The sequence below is a fragment of the Heterocephalus glaber genome, unplaced genomic scaffold, assembly GCF_053883595.1.
Source record: "Heterocephalus glaber isolate CG9 unplaced genomic scaffold, H.glaber_assembly_v1.0 deba00000818, whole genome shotgun sequence".
In the NCBI taxonomy this organism is placed as follows: Eukaryota; Metazoa; Chordata; class Mammalia; order Rodentia; family Bathyergidae; genus Heterocephalus; species Heterocephalus glaber.
The window spans coordinates 13,665,218-13,686,312 of record NW_028258164.1 but is presented as its reverse complement, the minus strand read 5'-3'; the positions used below and the strand labels follow the sequence as shown (position 1 = coordinate 13,686,312).

Here is a 21,095-nt window from a genome sequence, read left to right as displayed (position 1 = left end):
GAGGGTGATTAGAATGCAAAGTCCTCATGAATAACATTAGTTTCCATATAAAAGAGTCTCAAGAGCCAGGTGAGGTAGTGAAGGTCGGTAATCCCAGCACTCAGGAGGCTGAGGCAGGAGGATTGCTGTGAGTTCAAGGTCAGCCTGAACTGCATATTAAAACCCTGTCTCAAAAATAGTAATAAAAAATAAAAGAGTCTCAAGAAAGATTCCTTGATCCTGTGCCACATGAGGTAGAGTATAAAGATGGCCATCTATGAGAAAGCTGGCCCCCACCATACCTAATGCTTTGAGCTTAGACTTCCCAGCCTCCACAATTGTGAGAAACAACTTTCTGTTGTTTATAAGCTACATGGTTTATGATACATTGTTATAACAGCCCAGATGGACTAAGATAATAGTCAAAGGAAATGAAATAGGTACCTTGAGGTATATTAGCACTTTCATGTTTATTCCAGCATTATTCACAGTAGAAAATATTGAAACCCAAGCATACATGGACAAATGAATAGATGAGGAAATGAGGTGTGTTGTGTGTGTGTGTGTGTGATGGAATATATTCAGGCTTTAAAAAAGAAGATCCTGGGCCGGGGATTTAGCTCAGTGGTTTCGCTGCCTGCTGTGCAAGCACAAGGTCCCGAGTTCGATCCCTGGTACCCAAAAAAAAAAAAAAGAAGATCCTGTCACTTGCAACAATGAACCTAGGGGACACTGTAATATATGAGTTAAGCTAAGCAAAGAAAGATGAATACTGCATAATGTCACTTATATGCTAAATCTAAAAAAAAAATCAAATTCTCAGAAGCAAAGAGTAAAATGTTAGTTCTCAGAAATGGAGAGGTTGAGATAAACAAGATATTCATCACAGAACATAAAGATTCATTTATGCAGGATAAATAAATTCTGAAGGTCTAATATATAACATGGTGACTATTGTTAATACTGTACTTACTGTATTTTTGGAATTTGCTTAAAAAATAAAGTTTAAATTGTTTTCACTGCAAAACACAAGAAATGCGAGGTTATGGGTATATTAATTACCTTGGTATAATTATTTCATTTAAAATATACAATTTTTATTTACCAATTAAACCTTAATATATCAGGAGGTGGGAAGATATTGCTGTGGCTATGTTTGGAAACTACAATATACTTCATTAACAAATCATAGTAAATTAAAAAGAAAGAATGAAATTTATATTACTTCCAAAACATCTGCCATATGTTTGAAATTATTTTCATAATCCTATTTAAGACATATTCAAACACAAAACCTTCAACTTCTTCCCTTACATTTTTAATTTTTTCATCATATTTCATCCTCACAGTTTCTGTATCTTTCTCTTTTCCTTGCTCTGATTTATTGCTCTCTTTTATTAGTTTGATTTCATTATTTAATTCTTCAGTGTAAATTTGTATCAAAAGTTCTGCCCGATGCTTCAACCTCTCCTCTATGTCCTTGTAGATGTCATCAGAAAAGTAAGCTCCTTGGTTGTCCTGCACCATTTTCTCTATCAGCTCCACCAGCTCCTGCACTTGAACTTCCTTCTCAGCCTGCCCTGCTTTGTTGTTAATGGCAAAGCAGCGGCCCCCACACTCCCTGATGATGCTTTTTAGGTTCACGTCTGCATCTACCAGGAAGTCATTTAAGTTACTGTCATCCAGCTCATCTTTACGAGTGAATAAGACCATCATGTGCTTCAAGGCTGCCTTCCCAAAGACAGCCTTGATCAAGGCAATGGTTTTCTGCTCTTCCTCCGTGTAGCGGCCCAGCTGTATAACCATGATGATGGCATGAGGCCCTGGGCAGGAGGCGATGACACAGCGGCTGATTTCTGCGCACGTAGTTTGTAGCTTCTCCTTGGTGTCAAAGAGTCCTGGAGTGTCAACGACAACAAGGTCTCTCCCGTTCCATTTTCTGGTTTCTTTTTGGCAGGTCTTGGTAATAGCTTGGGCACAAACTCGAGAAAGAAATTTTTGTGTCCCAAGGATGGTGTTTCCTGTAGCACTTTTCCCACTTCCGGTTTTCCCGACCAGAACGATCCTCAGAGCATTGTTCTGATGCTCAGCCATGTTCACGTAAGGAGATTTGGGCACTTAGGTGGGTATAGACCTTAAGGAAAGAAAGATGCCAATTTAGGTAAATGGAAACCATTCCCAATTCTCTTTTCTATTTTTTTCTCTCTCTCTCTGAAAATTAATACTATTATATTTTCCATGTATGTTTCAGTACAGAGTGAAATATAAAACAGTCCAATTACTAGGGAAGTGATAATAGAGAAATTAAAGAATTTCTTCACAATGGAGTACCTGGTCTAGATGATTTCACAGACAAGTACTATTAAACTTTTTAAAAAATCTAATAATCTCAATGTTAAATTGTTCCTGATCATATAAGAATGTCCCCACTCCCACCACGAGCCCATATGCCAATATGCTGGCCCATGCACAAAGCCAGAGCCAAGGGTGAATGCATTTGTATCCTTGCCCCTGTGCCCACTGCCACTGCTACCAGTTATAGCCAAAGAAGCTATAGGGAAACTATGCTCAGCGTCCAACTAGAACCAAAGCGAAATAGTCTTCAGGGAAAATGCTTTTACTATGAAATTCATCTTTTAAAACTGATAGAGACCAAAAAAATAAATAAATAAATAAATAAAAATTTTAAAAAACTGGTAGAGACCATTGATATACTAGATGTGGAAATATGATCATAGAGGCATAAGAAGTATGAAAAAGGAAAGAAAACCTGGTGTAGTGGCACACACCCATAATCTTACAACTCAGGAAGCTAAGGCAGGGGGATTGTGAGTTCAAGGGCAGCCTGAGCTACATAATGAGTTCAATCCAATCCCCATCAAAATACCAATGACGCTCTTACAGAAATAGAAAAATAATCCTAAATTTATATGGAAACGCAAAAGACTCCAGATAGCCAAAGCAATCCTGAACAACAACAACAACAACAAAAACCCCACAAAGCTGGAAGCATTATAACACGTGATTACAAGATACACTACAGAGCCACAACAACTGAAACAGCATTGTACTGGCAGAAAAACAGACATATAGAGCAATGAAATAGAATAGAGACCCAGAAATAAACCCATACATCTACAGTTTTGCTTATTTTCTTTCTTTTGGGGGGGCGGGGGGGGGGGTTACCAGGGATTGAACTTGGGACCTTGCGCTTGCGAGGCAGGCAGCAGAACCACTGAGCTAAGTACCCGGCTCTAGTTTTACTTATTTCCAACAAAGGTGCCAAAAACATACATTGGAGAAAAGAAAATCTCTTCAATAAAATGGTGCTAGAAAACTGGATGTTCACATGCAGAAGACTGAAACCTGACCTGTACTTCTCAGCTTAAGCAAAAATTAATCCAAACTAGATCAAAGACATAGAACAACTAGAAGAAAACATAGGGGAAACACTTCAACATACTAGAATTGGCAATGATTTTGTGGATAAGACCCCAAATTCACAAGTAACAAAAGTAAAAATAGACAGATGGTGTTATATCAAGCTAAGAAACTCCTGCACAACAAAAGAAACAATCAACAGAGCAGAGATACAACCTGGAGAATTGGAGGAAATTTGCAAGCTATTCATTTGGCAAATGATTAATATCCAGAGTATATGAGTAACTCAAAATATTTGCCAAAAACCTTTTAAATAATGCAACTTATCAATGGGCAAATGATCTAAATAAATATTTCTCAAAGGAAGAAATATAAATGGCCAACAAATATATAAAAAACTGTTCAATATCATTAGTCATCAGAGAAATGCAAATCAAAACCATTGTGAAATATCATCTCACTCCAGTTCAAATGGCTATCATCAATAAGACAAAAAGGAACAAATACAAGTGAAGATATGGAGAAAAAAGAATTCTCCTTCACTGTTGGTGGGGATGCAGATTAATATAGATACTATGGAGAACAGAATGAAAGAACTAAATGAAAGAACAGAATGAAAAAAACTAAACACAGACCTACCTACAGTCCAGCTATCTCACTTTGGGCTACATCTAAATGAAATGAACCTGCTATTCCAAAGAGATATTTCACTCTCATATATATTGCAGCCCTGTTCATAATAGCTAGGATAAGAAACCAACCTAGGTCCCCATGAATGGATGATGCATAATGAAAACATGGTGTATACACACAATGGAATGATAATAAGTCATAAGGATGAAATCCTGTTGTTTTTGGAAAAGTGGATGGAATTGGAGGACTTTTTGGTAAGTGAAATGCCAGGCCCAGAAAAAGTAGTATTGCATGTTGTTTCTCATATGTGGAAGCTTTTTAAAAATATATTGAATGTAGACTAGTGATTACTGGGAGGCTGGGAAGGTTGGGGGGCATGGAGGATAAAGAGAAGTTGGATAATGGGCACCAACACACAGCCAGATAGAAGGAATAAGTTCCAGTCCTCTGCAGCACAGTAGGGTGATTATGGTTCACAACAACCTAACACGTACTTTATGAAAAACTATATAAGAGGAGCTTAAGGCTCTAAACATAGAGAAATGATACGAGGAGTTAGGGATTTAGCTCAGTGGTGCAGTGCTTGCTTTCCTAGCAAGTGCAAAGCCCTGCATTCAGGCCCCAGTACCAAAAAGAAAATTAATAATTTTAAAAAGAAACGAAAAGGCAATGGACATGCTAATTACTCTAATTTAATCTGTACATATATTGCAACATCATATTGAGCCACATGAATATGTATAATTATTACATGTTAATCAAAAAGAAAAAAGAAATTCTAACACTATTTTTATGAAACAAGTATAATACTGATTCAAAAAGATTCTACCAAAAAGAAAACTATAAATGTGTCTTCTTTGTGGATATTGATAAAAAAAAAGCTAAGTGAGTGATTAGATACTAGCTAATAATACATTATGTTAGAGATTTATTGCAAAAATAGTACAGCAGTTACATAAGATAATATTGATTGTTAGGCTATATCCCATTAATAGATTCATATGAAAATTATCTAGATGCAGAAAAGGTGTTTGACCAAATTTCACATTGATTCTTGCTTGAAACATTTTATAAAATAGGAACAAGTAGAGACTGCCTTAACATGATTTCAAATATCCTGAGTTCGATCCCCGGTACCAAAAAACAAAAAACAAAAAACAAAACATAATTTCAAATAAATACAAATTTCATTTTATCATCATCTTTTTTTCTCTAGAGGTAAGAAATTGATGACAGCATTTATTTGGATGAAAAAAATGACAATTATCCTGGAAAAGAACAAAGAGAGAAAGGTATCCATACCTAACAGTAAATCCTTATAGTCTTTATAATTAAAAGAAATAGCTTGTTGGTGGATGACTAGAGACATAGAACCATGTAGCAAAAACAGAAAATTCAGATACCCACCACCATGCATATCTTATATTCACTTATATTGAATTTAATAATCTCACATTACATTTTTATTCCATAAGCCAAAATTGCCTTCCAGCTCTAAATAAAATCTGCCTTGAGGGTTGGGAATGTGAACCAGAGGTAGAGCACTTACCTAGCCTGCTCAAAGCCCTAGGTTGGATCCCTAATGTGGTAGAGGGTGGAGAGAGCCTGGAAGGCACCAATTTCTTACTAAAGTCACCAGGCAATGCTCTGTGTCTATCACATCCACTGGGAGGACGGTTATTTGGTTAAAGTTCATCCTATCAAATATAAGGTGCACAGACACCATGCTAAGAGATCTCCTTACACCCCCTCCACCCCCACCACTACCACCCTGCTGCACCCTCCTTGGGGCACTGCTGCCACAGCACCTTGACCCCTGCAGACCAGAATCCACCCACACAGAGCTGCCCTGTCCCCAACGGCCCCTCCCAGCTTCATGGCTCGGGATCCTCTTCACAGCAAAGCCCACCTTCTTTTGAAGGAGCTGATGAGTTCTCAGGTTTTCTCCTAGGAGGCCTTTGAGCTGATGCTTCTGCTTTAAGTGTGAGATCAAAGTGCTTGCACCTCTGAAAACCACTCAATCAGGAAACTCTTATTGGGTGGAGCCAGCAAGAAACTGTCTCTCAAGAAACAAAAACATTGCTCTATAGTTTAGTGAATGGTTCAGTTTTGCCAAGTTGAAATTTGTTTATGTGACTGTTGTAACATTAAAACTTTCAAAGTTGTATTTTTTCAGGGTACAGGGCTGAATTTTTGAAAGCCTTTTAAAATGACCCAAGTCAAATGGAGTGGGAGCCTGATGGCTAACTTGGGAATAAAGGAAGACAGGTATTTACCTTTATGTCTCCAACTATAGAGCCTGTAGGTGCTTCTTGGTGATTGTACAACAGGGATTTTTTTGTTATAGTCCTTCAGGAAGGTCTTGAGTTACTCGTTCAACAATTAATACCACTGAGGCACAAAGCCAAAAAGGCCTAAACCATTAGGTAACAAAAGTGGAAGAAAGGAAGGTGAGAATTCTGCTAATAACCCCATAGCTTCTCTGGTTTTTCTACATTATTCTTCCAAGTTTGAAAATATATAATCTGACAAGTAAAGACACACTCAAAAGCTCAGAGCTTTTTCTGCTGCTAGATGCAAGATAAAAGTTTAACTTACTAATAAAAGAATATGGGGGCCAGAGATTTAGCTCAGTGGTTCCTCCACCTGCCCCGCAAGCGCAAGGAACCGAGTTCGATCCCCAGTACAAAAAAAAAAAAGAAAGAATATGAAAGGAATATTTCCTCATACTGTCCTGGCTTTTACACAAATTGCCTTAAGTGTATCTGATTCCTGTTGCTTCCTATAACAAATTACCAAAAATATAGAGGATGAAACAACACAAATTTATTCTCTTAGAATCCTGGAAGTCAGAAGTCCATAATGAGTTTAAGGGAATAAAATAAAGATGATGATAAAGCTATTCACTTGGGGGCTCCAGAAGGAGAATCAGCCCCCTGTCCCTCCCGCTGCCAGGGTTCCTTAGCTATTATCATCACATTGGCTTCTTCCTCTTTTGAACTTCTTGCCACTCTCCTATCAGGACTTCTGTGATTGAATTTAGAGTCCACCCAGATAATTAAGGGTAATCTCTCCACGATTCCTGATTTAATCTCATCTTCACACCGCATTTTGCTGTGTAAGGTAACATGCACAGATTCTGGGAATTTGACCGGTCATGGTTATTTTTTGTTGTTTGGGGTTTTTTTGTTTGTTTTTGGTACTGGGGATCGAACTCTGGTCCTTGAGCTTCCAGGGCAAGCACCAGAACCACTGAGCTAAATCCCCAGCCCCAACATGGTTATTTTTGAAGGCACCTTTATTCAGCCTGCCATGGTCTGCCCTCTGGTTTGCAAACATTCATGTCATGGTGAAGGAAAGGGCTGCTTAGAATAGAAATCAGGAAGCAAATTAAGAGCCTGTCATGGCCGTCTGAACCACTCAGTAATTTCTCCTCTCTAGGATTTGCAATTTGATTTGCACAATTTCTGCTGTTGTCTTCATATCTTCCTTTTGGTTTCAATTTGACATTCTTTCTTTATTATTTCGCTCCAAGAATACCATACATAAAGTGTTCTCAACTGCTTTGTTACAGATAATAAATATAATGGATCAAACTCACCAGGAAATAAAGGAACAATTATAATGTATATATCAGCATATCACAGCATAAAATTTTTTGTTTCTTATAATGCCTTATATTTTCAAGAAATGAGCAGTAAAATGATTCTCGTCAATTCACTTGTGCATAGAAAAAAGCATATATCCTGCCTCAGTCACAGCCATTTCCTGCCTTACCTCCTCCTCATTCTGTCTTTTCTGTCACTGAAAGTTGTGATCAGATCATAGGCAGAAAAGCCAGGTTACAGGGCCCCTCACTCTTTCTTCGTACCGGCTAAAGTGTTCACAGGAGCAGGAGGGGGAGGGTTTGGCCAAGAAGCAATATCACCATGTACAGTGACCTATGCTGAGAAGCCTCCTAGAGTCCTCTTTGGGCCAGCCCAAGGATAAGAAAGAGTCTTCCTGAATTCCCAACCTACTCCATGGCCACAATCAGGGCAGGCAGAGCAGTTAGCACTTTTGACTCTGACTTGAGTACTTATGGTATTTATACCTTTCTAGATCCCAAAAGTGAAGTTCTCAACACCTAAGTAGCTAATAACCAGCTGAGCAGTTGTGTTACTCTTGGCTATTGTTTATTATAAAGAAAAGTGATTTGAAAATTTTATTTAAGTGACTCACTTCTAAACTATGAAAGATTGTGACTTTGGAAACGTAGACACCAGTGTTTCTCTCATCCTCTGTAAGTGTAACATACTTGTTTTAGGAGAACACCAAGGACTTCCAGATCAAGATAGCAGCCTGGGGCCAGGGATTTAGCTCAGAGGTTCCACTGTCTGCCTCGAAAGCACAAAGTCCGGAGTTCAATCCCCGGTACCAAAAAAAAAGAAAAAGAAAAAAAGATAGCAGCCTGGAAGACAAGGGAAGATAATACCTAGATCCACATTTAGCATTTTTTCATTCTAGTACAAAAAATACAGAAAAGGAAAAAATACATTTCTATTATAACCACGCATTCAGCACACAAAAACAGACATATGGACCAGTGGAACAGAATAGAAGATACAGAAACATCCCCAGACTCATTCAGCTATGTGATCTTTAACCAAAGGGCCAACAGCATACGATAAAGAAAAATAGCCTATTCAATAAAGGGAGCTGGGAAAACTGGATATCTGTTTGGAGAAAATTGAAGCTGTATCCATATCTCTCACCATGTTCTACACAAAAATCAAAATGGATGAAAGATCTAAACATTACAACAGAAACACTGAACCTACTAAAGACAAATAGGTAAAACACTTGAAGCCATGGGTGTGGGAAATGATATTTTAAACAGAACCCCAATTGCAAAGAAATAATAACAAGAATCAACAAATGGGATTACATCCAATTAAAAAGCTTTTGTGCAGCAAAGTAATCAATTAGTAGAATGAAGAGACAACCTACAGAATGGGAAAAAAATTTTGCCAGGTATTCCACAGTCAGAGGTCTAATATGTAGAATATATAAAGAATTCAAAAAAATAAGACCATCTAAAATAAAAGTCCCAGTCAAGAAATGGGCAAGTGAAATAAATAGACATTTCCCAGAAACAGAAGTACAGATGGCCAACAAGTATATGAAAAAATGTTAACACCTCTGGCCATTAGAACAAAGCAAATTAAAACAACACCAAGATTCCATCTCACACCAGAAAGAATGGCCATCCAGATGTCAACAAAGGGGCTGGGGATTTAGCTCAGTGGTTCTGCGGCCTGCCTTGCAACCACAAGGTCCCGAGTTTGATCCCCGGTACCAAAAAGAAAAAAAAAAAAAGACATCAACAAAATAACAAATACTGGTGAGGCTGCAATGAAAAAGGAACCTTCCCACATTGTTGGAGGGAATGCAAACTAGTACAACCATCATGGAAATCAGTATGGAGATTTCTCAAAGAACTAAAATTAGAAATTCCATATGACCCAGCTATCCCCCTTATAGGTACCTTACCCAAATAGCTAAGGACATCATACAATAGTGATACATGCATAACCAATGCTTACAGCAGCACAATTCATAATGGCTAAATCCTGGAAGCTGCTGTGATACCCATCAACAGATGAATGGATAAAGAAAATGTGCTATCTATACATAATAAAATATTACTCAGCTATAAAGAAGGATAAAGTTGAGATATTTGTAGGAAAATTGATGCATCTGGAAAATATAATGTTGAGTGAAATAAGCCAGTCACACAGCTTAAATACCACATAATATCTCTCATTTGAGTAAGGCAAAGTACAAACACAGAGAATAATGAAGAGTGGATAGCGCCGGGGATTTAGCTCAGAGGTTTCACCGCCTGCTGCGCAAGCACAAGGCCTGGAGTTCGATCCCCGGTACCAAAAAAAAAAAGAGTGGATAGAAGAAAATAAGAGGCTAGATCTCTTGCAAATGGGAAAGGGTCCAGGAGACAGAAGACAAGGGGAGGATGGGAAGGGGAAGCATGTAGAAATATGATATGGCACATATGGGAACTTAATAACCTCAATGAATGTAAACATTAAACATGAACTGAAAATAATAACAAGAATGAAAATGGGGAAAAGGAATTTAGAGGTGAAGGGAGGGAGGTGGATGGAAAGGAAAAGGGGGCTAAAGAAAGAAACAAGCTAGGGCCGGGGATTTAGCTCAGTGGTTTTGTCACCTGCTGTGCAAGCGCAAGGACCCGAGTTCAATCCCCGGTACCAAAAAAAAAAAAGAAAAAAAGAAACAAGCTGTATTATGTACATGTACCCACTCCCCAAGATGAACGTAAATATCGTGTACTGCAAACTTGCACTAATAAAAGAAAAAAAGAAATGAAATGATTATTTGTAGATGACATGATCCTCTACATAGAAAACCCAAAAAAATCCACCAAAAGACTTTTAGAATTAATGGCCAAATTCAGTAAAGTAGCAGGATACAAAATCAACACACAAGGGCCAGGGATTTAGCTCAGTGGCACCACACCTGCCTCATAAGCGCAAGGTGCTGAGCTCAATCCCCAGTATGGAAAAAAAAAATCAGCACCCAAAAATCAATAGCACTCCTGTAGACTAACCCACTGAGATAGAAATTAGGGAAAAAACACCATTCACAGTACCACCAAGAGAAATTAAATACTCAAGAATTAACCTAACTAAGGAAGTTAAATACCTCTACAACAAAAACTACAGTACCATAAAAAAGGAAATCTAAGAGGACATCATAAAATGGAAAGATACCCCCTGTTCCTGGATATGCAGAACCAATACATAGTGACCATACTTCCAAAATTCATACACAGATTTAACACAATCCCAGTCAAAATTCCAGCAACATTCTTCACAGAGCCAGAGAAAACAACCAGAAAAGATCCAGAATAGCAAAAGAAATCCTGGCTAAGAAGAGCGAGGCAGGAGACATCACAACCCCAGTAAGGCAAAGTACAAACAAAGAGAATAATAAAGAGTGGATAGGGCGGGGGAATTCTATCACAAAGCTACAGTGATTAAAGAAGACCATGATATTAGCACAAAAACAGACTTGAGGATCAGTGGAACAGAATAGAGACTGTAGAACCAACCCCAAGTACATAAGTACATTCAACTATTTGATCTTTGACAAAGGGGCAAAAACACACACTGGAGGGAGGACAGCCTCTTTAATAAATGATGTTGGGAAAAACTGGCTATCCATATGCAGAAGATTGAATCAAGACCCATATCTTTCACCGTGTACTAAGCTAAAATCAAAATGGATCAAAGAACTAAACGTTAAAACAGAAACAACCTTCAGGAAGACAAAACAGGTAAAACTCTTGAAGACATAGTTGTAGGCAAGAACTTTTTAAACAGAACATTGGTGTGCAGGAAATAATTCCAAGAATCAACAAATGAGATCATATCAATTAAAAAGTTCTGCACAGCAAAAGAAGCAACCAAGAGAGTGAAAAAACAATCTACAGAATGAGAAAATTTTGCCAGCCATTCACCAGAGGACTTATATTTTGAATATATAAACAACCCAAAAAATCAGACTCCCCAGAAATAAAAGACCCAGTAGAAAAATGAGCAAGTAAAACAAACACTTCACAGAAGAAGTACACATGGCCAATAAATACATGAAGAAATGGTCAACATTGCTGGCCATTAGAGAAATGCAAATTAAAACAACCCAGAGATTCCATCCCACCAAAAGAATGATCATCAAGAAGTCAAATAGTAACAAATGCTGGCAAGGCTGCAGAAAAAAGAACCCTTCTATGCTGTTCGTGGGAATGTAAACTAGTAAAACCACTACAGAAATCAGTGTGGCGATTTCTCAAAAATCTGAAACTAGAAATTCCATTTGGCCCAGCTATTCCCCTTCTAGGTATCTTCCCAAAAGAGTTAATGACATCATAATACAGAGAGACATGTATAGCCATGTTTCTAGCAGCATGACTCATAATAGGCAAATCTTGGAAGTGGCCTATATGTCCATCAATAGATGAATAGATAAGAAAATGTGGTATTTACACACAATGGAGTATTACTCTGCCATAAAGAAAGATAAACTTGAATCATTTGTAGGAAAATGAATTCACCTTGAGACTATAATGTTAAGTGAGATAAATCAGATATACAAGCTTAAATAGCATGATTTCTCTTATATGAAAAACCCAAATATAGGTAAAGAGTAAAATAAAAAGATAATAGAAAAAGGGAGGTCTTTCTTGAAGGGAAAGAGGTTCAAGAGAGTCAAAGAAGGAAGAAGAGGAAGGAAAGGGGATGAAGGAAGGAATTGAGATGTGTTATGTACATGTACCAACTCCCCACAAGGAATCTAAACATATGAACTACACACAGGTACTAATAAAAAAAAAAGTGTGTCTTCTGTGACAGAAGAAAGTTAGATCGTATTTGCTTTTTAATCTATACTGTCAGTCTCTGCCATGTAACATTCATTTTCATAGCATCTGCAATACATAATAAATACATATATCATGCAGAATTGGTATATAATGTAATTACTGATAAAATAGAGTATATGTCTACCATTTTGCTATTGGCTTTCTGCTTTTTTTATTCTATTCCTCTATCACCATGTTCTTTTGTGTTAAACAGATATATTCTAGTGTGCTATTTTAATATCCTTGTCATTTCTTTTACAATATTTTAAATATGATCTGCTTACATTTTCTTAGTAATTGTTCTGGAGATTACGATTTACATTTTAACTTATAACAGTTGTAACAATCCAGTTCAGAATAATTCCAACCTAATTTATATTGTATATAAAACTTTGCTGTAATGTAGCTCTGTTCTCTCCCCGTCTTCTGTACTGTTATTGTCATACAAATTGCACCCTTATACATTGTATGTTCATCAACAGAGATGTATAAGGATTATCTTATATAATTTTAAAAATCAAAGCAGAAGAACTAAAAATAAAAGCTGCATTTCACTTCAAATTACCTTTACAGATACTCTTTATTTCTTCATGTTGGTATGATTTATAGTCCACTGTCCTTTCTTTTTAATGTAAAGGACTCCCTTTTAGGATTTCTTGTAGAGTAAGTCTACATGTAATGAAATCTTTCAGTTTTTATCTGAAAATGTCAATTTCTCCTCCTTTTGGAAGAACAGTTTTTCCTATAAAGAATTTGAGGTACACAGTCTTTTTTCTTTCTGCATTTTGGATGTATCAAGCCACAGAACTCTCTGGCTTCTGTGGCTTCTGTTGAGAAACTGACTGTTATTCTTGTTCAGGGCCTCTGGTATGTAATGAGTCATTTCTCTTTTTCTATTTTCAAGATGCTTTGTCTATTTTTTTCCTTTTCTTTTTTGGTGTTGCAGTGGGGATTGTACCAGGGCTTTCACGTTGAGCCACATACCTGGTTCTTATTAAAATTTTTAATTTTGAGACAAGTTCTCATTCAATTGCTAAGTTGCCCAGGCCGGGCTTGAATTTGTGATCCTCCTGTCTCAGCCTGTCAGAGCGCTGGGATTACAGGTGTGCACCACTATACCCAGATCTATCTTTGTCTTTTGACAGCCTTATTATAATGTATCCAGGTGAGGGTATCTCTGAATCCCCCTAAAGCTCATGGAGTTTCTCAGATGCGTAGATCAATGTTTTTCATCACATTAAGAAGTTTGTAACCATTGTTTCCTATTCTTGTGACCACTTTCCCTCTCTTCTCTCTTTCTAGGATTCCTCGGATGTGTGTTCCCATATTGATGGCATCCAAAGGTCTCTGATGTGACTTATTCTTCTGCATCCTTTTCCCCAGACTGTGTATCTAATTCACCTCTCTTCAAGTTTGCTGTTTTCCTTTCTCTACTTGATGAGTTCTGCTGTTCAGCTGCACTTCACTTATTATATATTTTTCAACTCCAGAGTTTCTTTTTATTATTTTTAAACAATTTGTATCTCTTTATAGGTATTCTCTATTTTGTGAGACATTGTGATTATGCTTTCTTTTAGTTTTTTAGACAAGATTTCCTCTATTTAGATGTATTTGTATGTTTAAATGTATTTTAAACAGCTAGTTTAAAAACATTTTCTAGGAAGTCCAACATCTGGGCTTCCTTGGGAACAGTTTTACTGATAGGGTACGCGCGCGCGCGCGCGCGCGTGTGTGTGTGTGTGTGTGTGTTTAATATTTTTTTAATTTTTTTTGCCTGCTTAGTAATATTTGTTTACTTTTGTGGTGCAAAGGATCAAACCCAGGGCTTCATGCCTGCTATGCAACTGCTTTACCACTGAGCTATGTGCCCAGTCCCTGTCATCTTAAGTAATAGAATGTGGCTACTTTGCTATCTAATCCCCCACTCTTATTCTTGTTTTGTTGTTTGGTGACTTTCCTGAGATAATTCTACAAACATATTCTTTGTTATGTGTGGCCATAGGAGTCTTCTCAGGGAGTTCAGTGATCAACTGATGACTGAACCAAGAGTTCCTGAAGTCTTAGAATCTCCCAGTTTGGGGCAAGACGCTCTGTGTGCATCTGGGACACACCTTCAACACTCAGCAGGAGCTTACAGCTCTGCCTTAATATTCATTTTCTGTACTGAGATCATCAGAAATGAGATCTTGAGGCTTCTCAGGTCTGAACTGAGCATTTTCCCAGCCCTGGTCGTGTATTGCTCTGTGTACTTCTGTGGACTCCTAGACTCCCAGGAATATGTACAAGTTTTTCAAAGTCTTCAGCAATGTCATTTCCCATGGCTTTTCCCGTTAAGCTTTTTGTTTAATCTATTGCTTCCCACAGTTGTACCCAGGGCCTCATACAGCCATGATATTTTAAAAATTGGTTTCAAAAAGAAACCATGGGGAAAAAAAACTGTTGGTACTAGGCAAGCACCAAGTCAGGTCAAATAAAGACAAACTTTCCTAGTGTGGTCTTCCAGAAGAACATGAGACAGGTCAAATGATGACATTTTGCCAGGTATGGGACTCTATGGAAGAAGGGGATACGGGGCCGTGGAGCCAACAGTGGTGCCACAGGAACCTCAGGCCCCAGTTGGAACAGAAGAAGAAGAAGCAGTGTGGTATATAGTAAATGCCTCAGTCCTTGGTAAACCTGGCAAGGTTGACATCCCGAAGACATAGACCAATGGGCCTGTAGGCCATAGCGCTGAGGGTCGTGCATGCTAGTCCGTAGTCCCAGTGACCAATAGCAACAGAAAAGGACCCAGTTCAGGAACAGTAAAAGCAGGTAAGCACAATGACAGGTGATAGAAATCGTCAGGAATGGGGCTGGGGATTTAGCTCAGTGGCACCGCGCCTGCCTCACAGCGTAAAGTCCTGAGTTTGATCCCCAATATTGGGGAAAAAAAAAGAAATTGTCAGGAATGCATATAATTTTTCTTCTGGGTAAAAAGTCAGAAATATGTCTAAGGAAAACAGGACCTTTCTGGGAGTCTGCGGTGCCACAATAGCAGTGAGGTAAAAGCTAAAATAAAATATTTGTAGTTATTATTTCAATGTGACCTCATGGGCAAGCCTTGATCCCTTTTACTCTGTCCTTCAATGTGTGGGTAGGAGACACAAGCTTGCCACTGACTTAGGTGAAGACTGTGTTAAGCGACAAGTAATAAACAGGAAATGCGTGTGGTTGAGGGGAGAAATGTACCATGCTGCTCACAGTTGGATTTTATACCAGTCTGTTGAGTATGTCCTGTGTCTATTCTTGGAAATGTAAGAGTAAAGAGAATTGTCAGAGAAAAGAGCACAGAGGCTTCTCATGAATATCCTGCTGCCACTCGGGAGAATGGGAGATCAGCCACATTGATGTCCTGGTTGGTTGGGGAGGAGAACAGTGAGCCAGTGAGAGAGGCTGAGCCCACGTTTCCATGGCATGACAACTGTGAGGATGGTGCGGGGAGGTGAGGGTCTTTACTGAGTTAGCGGCGGTTCTATCAGAGGTAGGAAGACAGGGTCTCATAGCCAAGTGGCCATGGGATTCACTGAAGAATTCAGCTTGCTCAGGGACTCCACAGAGCATGCCATCACTCGGTCTACTACTCCCTTCTAGGAATTTTGCCAATCTTTATAGCATCCTCTATCTTTTTGTAATCAGGAACTACTTTGTTTTCTTGAAGCTAAATCCTCCATAAAAACTAGATTCTTAGGCACATCTTTCTCCATGCAGGAAGACAGAGAAGTGAAACGAGAGGGTTACTGTGAGGAAGGAGAAAGGCAGCCCAATGTGGAAACAAGCACATGCTGGACGCACTGGCAGAACAGGGACGGTGTGGAAGGTGGAAGCTACTTGCTTAGAAGTAGCTCACCTCTCTCACCTCTCCCACTCTCTGACCCAGAGATCCAAACCACTGGACAGTCTGTAATGTATCACTTCAACAGCATGCGTTAGCTCTCTCAGCATCAGCACTGCTGACATTTGGGGTCAGATCACTTGGGGTGAGGGGTGTCCAGCAGGTTTACAATGCCCACCAGCATCCCTGGAGTTTGCTGACTACATGCCAACAGCCCCTATTTCCCTCAGGGACATCCAAAACTATCTCCAGGAAATGTCAAATGTCCAGGCGGTCAGCATACTCGTGGCCTTGCTGAGATGCATATGCTGGAGACAGTGGAAGGTCAAGTCTGGCCTGCCAACTCAGAGAGGCGTCCTCAGTGAGGGTAAGTGCCCCTTTCTAGGATGCATCACTGAGTCAGCAACCTCTGTATGGTGCTGTGTGCTCAGGACAAAGAACACTTAAGAACCAATAGGTAGAAGAAGCAGGAGAGGCCATGCCCACCATTATTTCCAATTCCCCACTGGAGAGCTTTGTGCTTCTCAGCTCTGGTTTGGAGCCAGAGCCATGCTCCTCCCAAGAAATTCCTATCCTTTGGCAAGCTCAGTAGAGCTACCAGCATCTCCCTGGTGCAGGACTAGGCTGCCAGTCTCTGCCCCAGAGCTCGCTGCTGAGCTGGCATGGCTCCTCCTGCAATTCTTTTGCAGGTACCAGGTCAGCGTCACAGCCCGACTTTCCTTGCCCAACTCTGCTTCTTCTCGTTTTTGTCTTTCTAATGTATTACCCCTAGTAAACTCCTCCCCCACTATTTCTCAGCATGTGCTTCTCAGAGCAACTGACATGGCAGTATTGTTGCCTGCTCAGGAGCGATTGGAAAACAGCATGCACACTAGATCCTACCTGGGAGCTGGTGCCACACTGCTTAGCCTATGCCTCCCCAGCCTGGTGCAGGTCCCAGAGACACCTGCTCAGCCACAGGTGGCACACTGGCATTTGTTCCTGCCTTCAACCAAAAGAGGAAGAAGCCCAGAATGCCCTCCAGAATTTACTCCTCTCATATTCCTGATTCTGATGTCGGTTATATTTATTTGTCCTTGTGCTGATAAAATATCCAGTGTGGGAGATCCGTAAGCCACAGAGGGCTGCCACGCATGTAACTGTCACTCATTCAAAAGGTAAAGGCCTCTCTTGCTTCAAGACATCGCAATTGCCTCTCCATGGACACATGCTCTTTTGGTGGCAGAAAAAAAAAGAGATCAGAAGAGAATGGAAATTCATAATCTTATTCATCCTTACCATTTGATTGAACTCAATACATTTACACACACATTTTCAGGAAGTTCCCATGTTAAGAGATAGGTGGCGCCTATGGGTATTAATGGTAACAATCCATGCTCTTATAAATAAGTTAATCTTGAAGGTAACCAAATGTTGTCAGGGGAAAAGACAGTAGATAACAGAGTTATCTCTTAGCTCTTGTCCTTGAAGCATGAATAAAGTGGTATTATTGAAAACATCCAACTCCCTATCTCCCTGGGAGAAGAATCTATAGTTCTGATTTCACACATTGCACACCTCCGGAAGCTTCCAAAAGAACCTGTTCAGCATGGACAGAACACTCACCTTGGAACACTCGACCATGGGGTTCATGTGCCACCGAAGCTGGGCAGAAAGACAGGAGCAAGCTGGAATTCTGATGCTGACCAGCCCAACACTGAGTGCTCATGGGCTTTTTGATATGAGATACAATGAGCCCTGAGTGTGTTTCAACCATTATTATTTGAGTTGTCTGAGTTTTAACCTATTTATTAATATTTATGAATTCTTTTTAAAGGCAGAGGGAGGGCCAGGGATTTAGCTCAGTGGTTCCGCTGCCTGCCTCGAAAGCACAAGGTCCTGAGTTCAATCCTCGGTACCAAAAAAAAAAAAAAAGGCAGAGGAAAGTGTAAAGGAGTTTCCAATGACCTCTACAGGAAATGTAGAATCAAAGTTAAAATTTTGCAAGATTCGCTAACTTCAAATTGTACTATGCTTCCAATGTTTGTTCTAGCCTACTTTGCTGTGCTAATCCGCAATAAAATCTCTTGAAACTTCAAAGATCTATTCGTTTTCTCGAGGACAAGGAAGGGGAGTCTGTGTCCTGCTTTACATCAGGCATGGAAGGAGAGGGCTGGAAGAAGGAGCTACCCTGTGAGGAGAGGAGGACACCAGCCCTGGGCCTCACCCAAAGGAAACCAGGGAGCTCGAAGAACCAGTGCACCTGGAGGACAGACTGGGCCGCAGAGAGGCCCACTGGAGTCGCTCCAACACCAGCCATGCCCAGGTGCACACCGGACATTGTGCCGCTCTCTGTGCCTGAATCCCACGGTTGTTGTGCAACTATCTGTAATCTGATGCCACAGCCAGTGTGGGCCTTGGCCGTGGTATCTGTCCTGACTCCATCAGATTCAAACCCTTTCTTTTAAATTCTTCTGCCTTGTTCCCTCTTTCTCCTTTACAATCCACTCTTCCCTGCTCCAGCCTGACTATTTATTTGCCTACAAATATCCACAGGACCACAAGGTAGCATGGATTAGCCTCTTAAACCATGAACGCCATGGGCCTTCCTACCATCCCACTGGTCCTACCCTATCCCACCCCACTCCCAGCATGACAATGTTCCTAATATGAAGAGACCCCAGACCTTTCAGCTACCTACTGAAGCATATTTTTTAAAGTCCTTATGAATATTTTGCAACTGTACTTTTTCTGGGCATTTTTAATTTGTTGGCTGATATTCTCCCATGTAGAGAAATACCCAGACCCCTCATGACTTTTTCTCAGGTCATTGGCCTTCTTCAAAAGATCTTTCACCTGGGCTTCCCGGGCTTGGTCAGTGCCTCTGTTATTAAAAGCACAAACTGGCCCCTTGTGCTTTTCAATTAGACTCTTAAGGGCTTTGTTATCTGTGTTCTCAGTGTAATCTTCAATCTTCCCGCCCTTGAGGTCTTCCTCCCGGGTGAACAGCACAATCATGTATTTCATAACATCCTCTCCAAAGATGGTCTCCAGGCTCAGCACTGCTCTTTCGTCCTCTTGAGTGAACCATCCGAGCTGGAGCACCAGGACAAAGATCTTGGTTCCTCCCTCACATAAAGACAAACAGCGTTTAACTTCTTCCTCTAACCAGGATAGGTTTCTCTCATCACCAGCCAGGAAGGACGGGGTGTCCACGACCACAATATCTTGGCCATCCAATGTCCTCCTGCCACTCTGGCATGTCTGGGTGACTGGCTGGGCTCGGAGTTGAGAGAGGAAGGCCTGTCTCCCCAGGATAGTGTTCCCGGTTGCACTCTTCCCAGCTCCACTCCTTCCCACGAGGATAATGTTCAGGGTTCCTGTGCAAAAGAAATTGGAACAGATTTGTGACTGTGGACTGGCATAGAACTCATCTTTCCAAGTCATTCATAGGAGCAGAGAGGGTGCTCAAGACAGCATGGCAGCATCTCCTCTCCTGGCCAGTCTGTGCCCACCCATGAGGATGGCTTGTCCCAGCTCACAAAGTCTCTCACCCGTGCTCTGCTCTGATCTCTGAATCCTCTCTGCACCCTTCTCCCAGGATCTCCTCTGACTCCCTGGCACCTGTGAAAGCCACTGGTCTTATTTGTGCCCTCACCCACTAGATCCAGTCTACACATCTCATTTCTGTCTTCTGTCTCTGCTACAACTATAGTTAATCCCACCAGCTCCTCTGACGTACCTAAAAAGCTACTCTCCAGAATGGGATTTTCATGAAACAGTAACCCCATGTGCCATCAGTGGATCAGCAAGTTTATTGCTTGGATCATACTAAAATTGGTTACTCATTAAAATCACATTGAAGCCAGGTATGATGATGCATGCCTGTAATCCCAGCTCTCTGGGAAGGTGAGGGAGAAGGATCCAGGTTCAAGCCCAGGCCCGGACAACTTAACAACTTAGTGAAAACCTGACTCAAAAAATTAAAAAGGGGGCTGAGGATTTAGCTCAGTGGTTCCGCCACCTGCCCTGCAAGCACAAGGACCCAAATTCAATCCCCAGTACCAAAAAAATAGTAAAGTAAAATAGAAAAGGGTTGGAGCTTAGTGTGAAGGCCCTGAGTTCAATCCCCAATACCACACACACACACACACACAAAATCATACTGGATCTCCTGTGTCTTTCACTGATGAGTTAAGGGCATTTGGTAGTTACAATAAAAATACTCACTGGCTGTTCTGTGTGTTGGTGATGGAGAAGGAGAATAAACATCCCTATAAGTGGAATTTGCAGAAGCACAGAAGCCTCGCCATATGTATCCCTTGGGAGTTTCCTTAGCCTTTCCTGTGGCTCTGGGCCTCCTCACAAAGGCCTTCTTTTGTGAACTCCTTGCCAGGTTACAGATATCAAAGTCAAAGCAAAGAAGGAGAAGCACCCAGCCATGCCCTTCCTTCCAGGAGAAATTGTTGAGCTGCTTCTGCTGAACCCATGATTTCATCGATATGATACTTACACTTTCTTTGAAATGGAGCACTTTCATGCTCTGGCACCCCACGTGTATCCTGTGTTTCATTCCCGGCCTCCAAATCTAGGATCTGGTCCCCAAGCACACCAGAGATCTGGTGTAACCTCCCTGTCCTGTCCTGTATTAGCGCTATGACCCTCATGTCCTTCAGTACTGCTGTCTTCTGCCCCCTCCCAAGAGGCACAGTCAGTCCCTCTCCTAGTCTTCAAGTTGTAGAATACTCTGAGATTCATCAGCTTCCCACCCAGCTAGCTCAAACCTACCTGTTCTCCAAAATGGGTTTGAAA

General features: G+C 40.5%; 1 protein-coding gene across 1 annotated transcript in view; it reads right to left on the bottom strand.

Moving 5' to 3' along the window:
• Positions 1-1,092: 1,092 nt before the first annotated feature.
• Positions 1,093-21,095, bottom strand: part of LOC101724849 (GTPase IMAP family member 8) — a 42,622-nt gene continuing 22,619 nt past the window's right edge. Inside the window, exons 6-8 of the mRNA XM_021240909.2 lie at positions 18,985-19,663; positions 16,588-16,640; positions 1,093-2,096 (exon numbers count right to left, since the gene is read on the bottom strand). Coding sequence (XP_021096568.2) covers positions 1,201-2,096; positions 16,588-16,640; positions 18,985-19,663 — 1,628 coding nt within the window. The 3' untranslated portion in view covers positions 1,093-1,200. The remainder of the gene's footprint in view (positions 2,097-16,587; positions 16,641-18,984; positions 19,664-21,095) is intronic.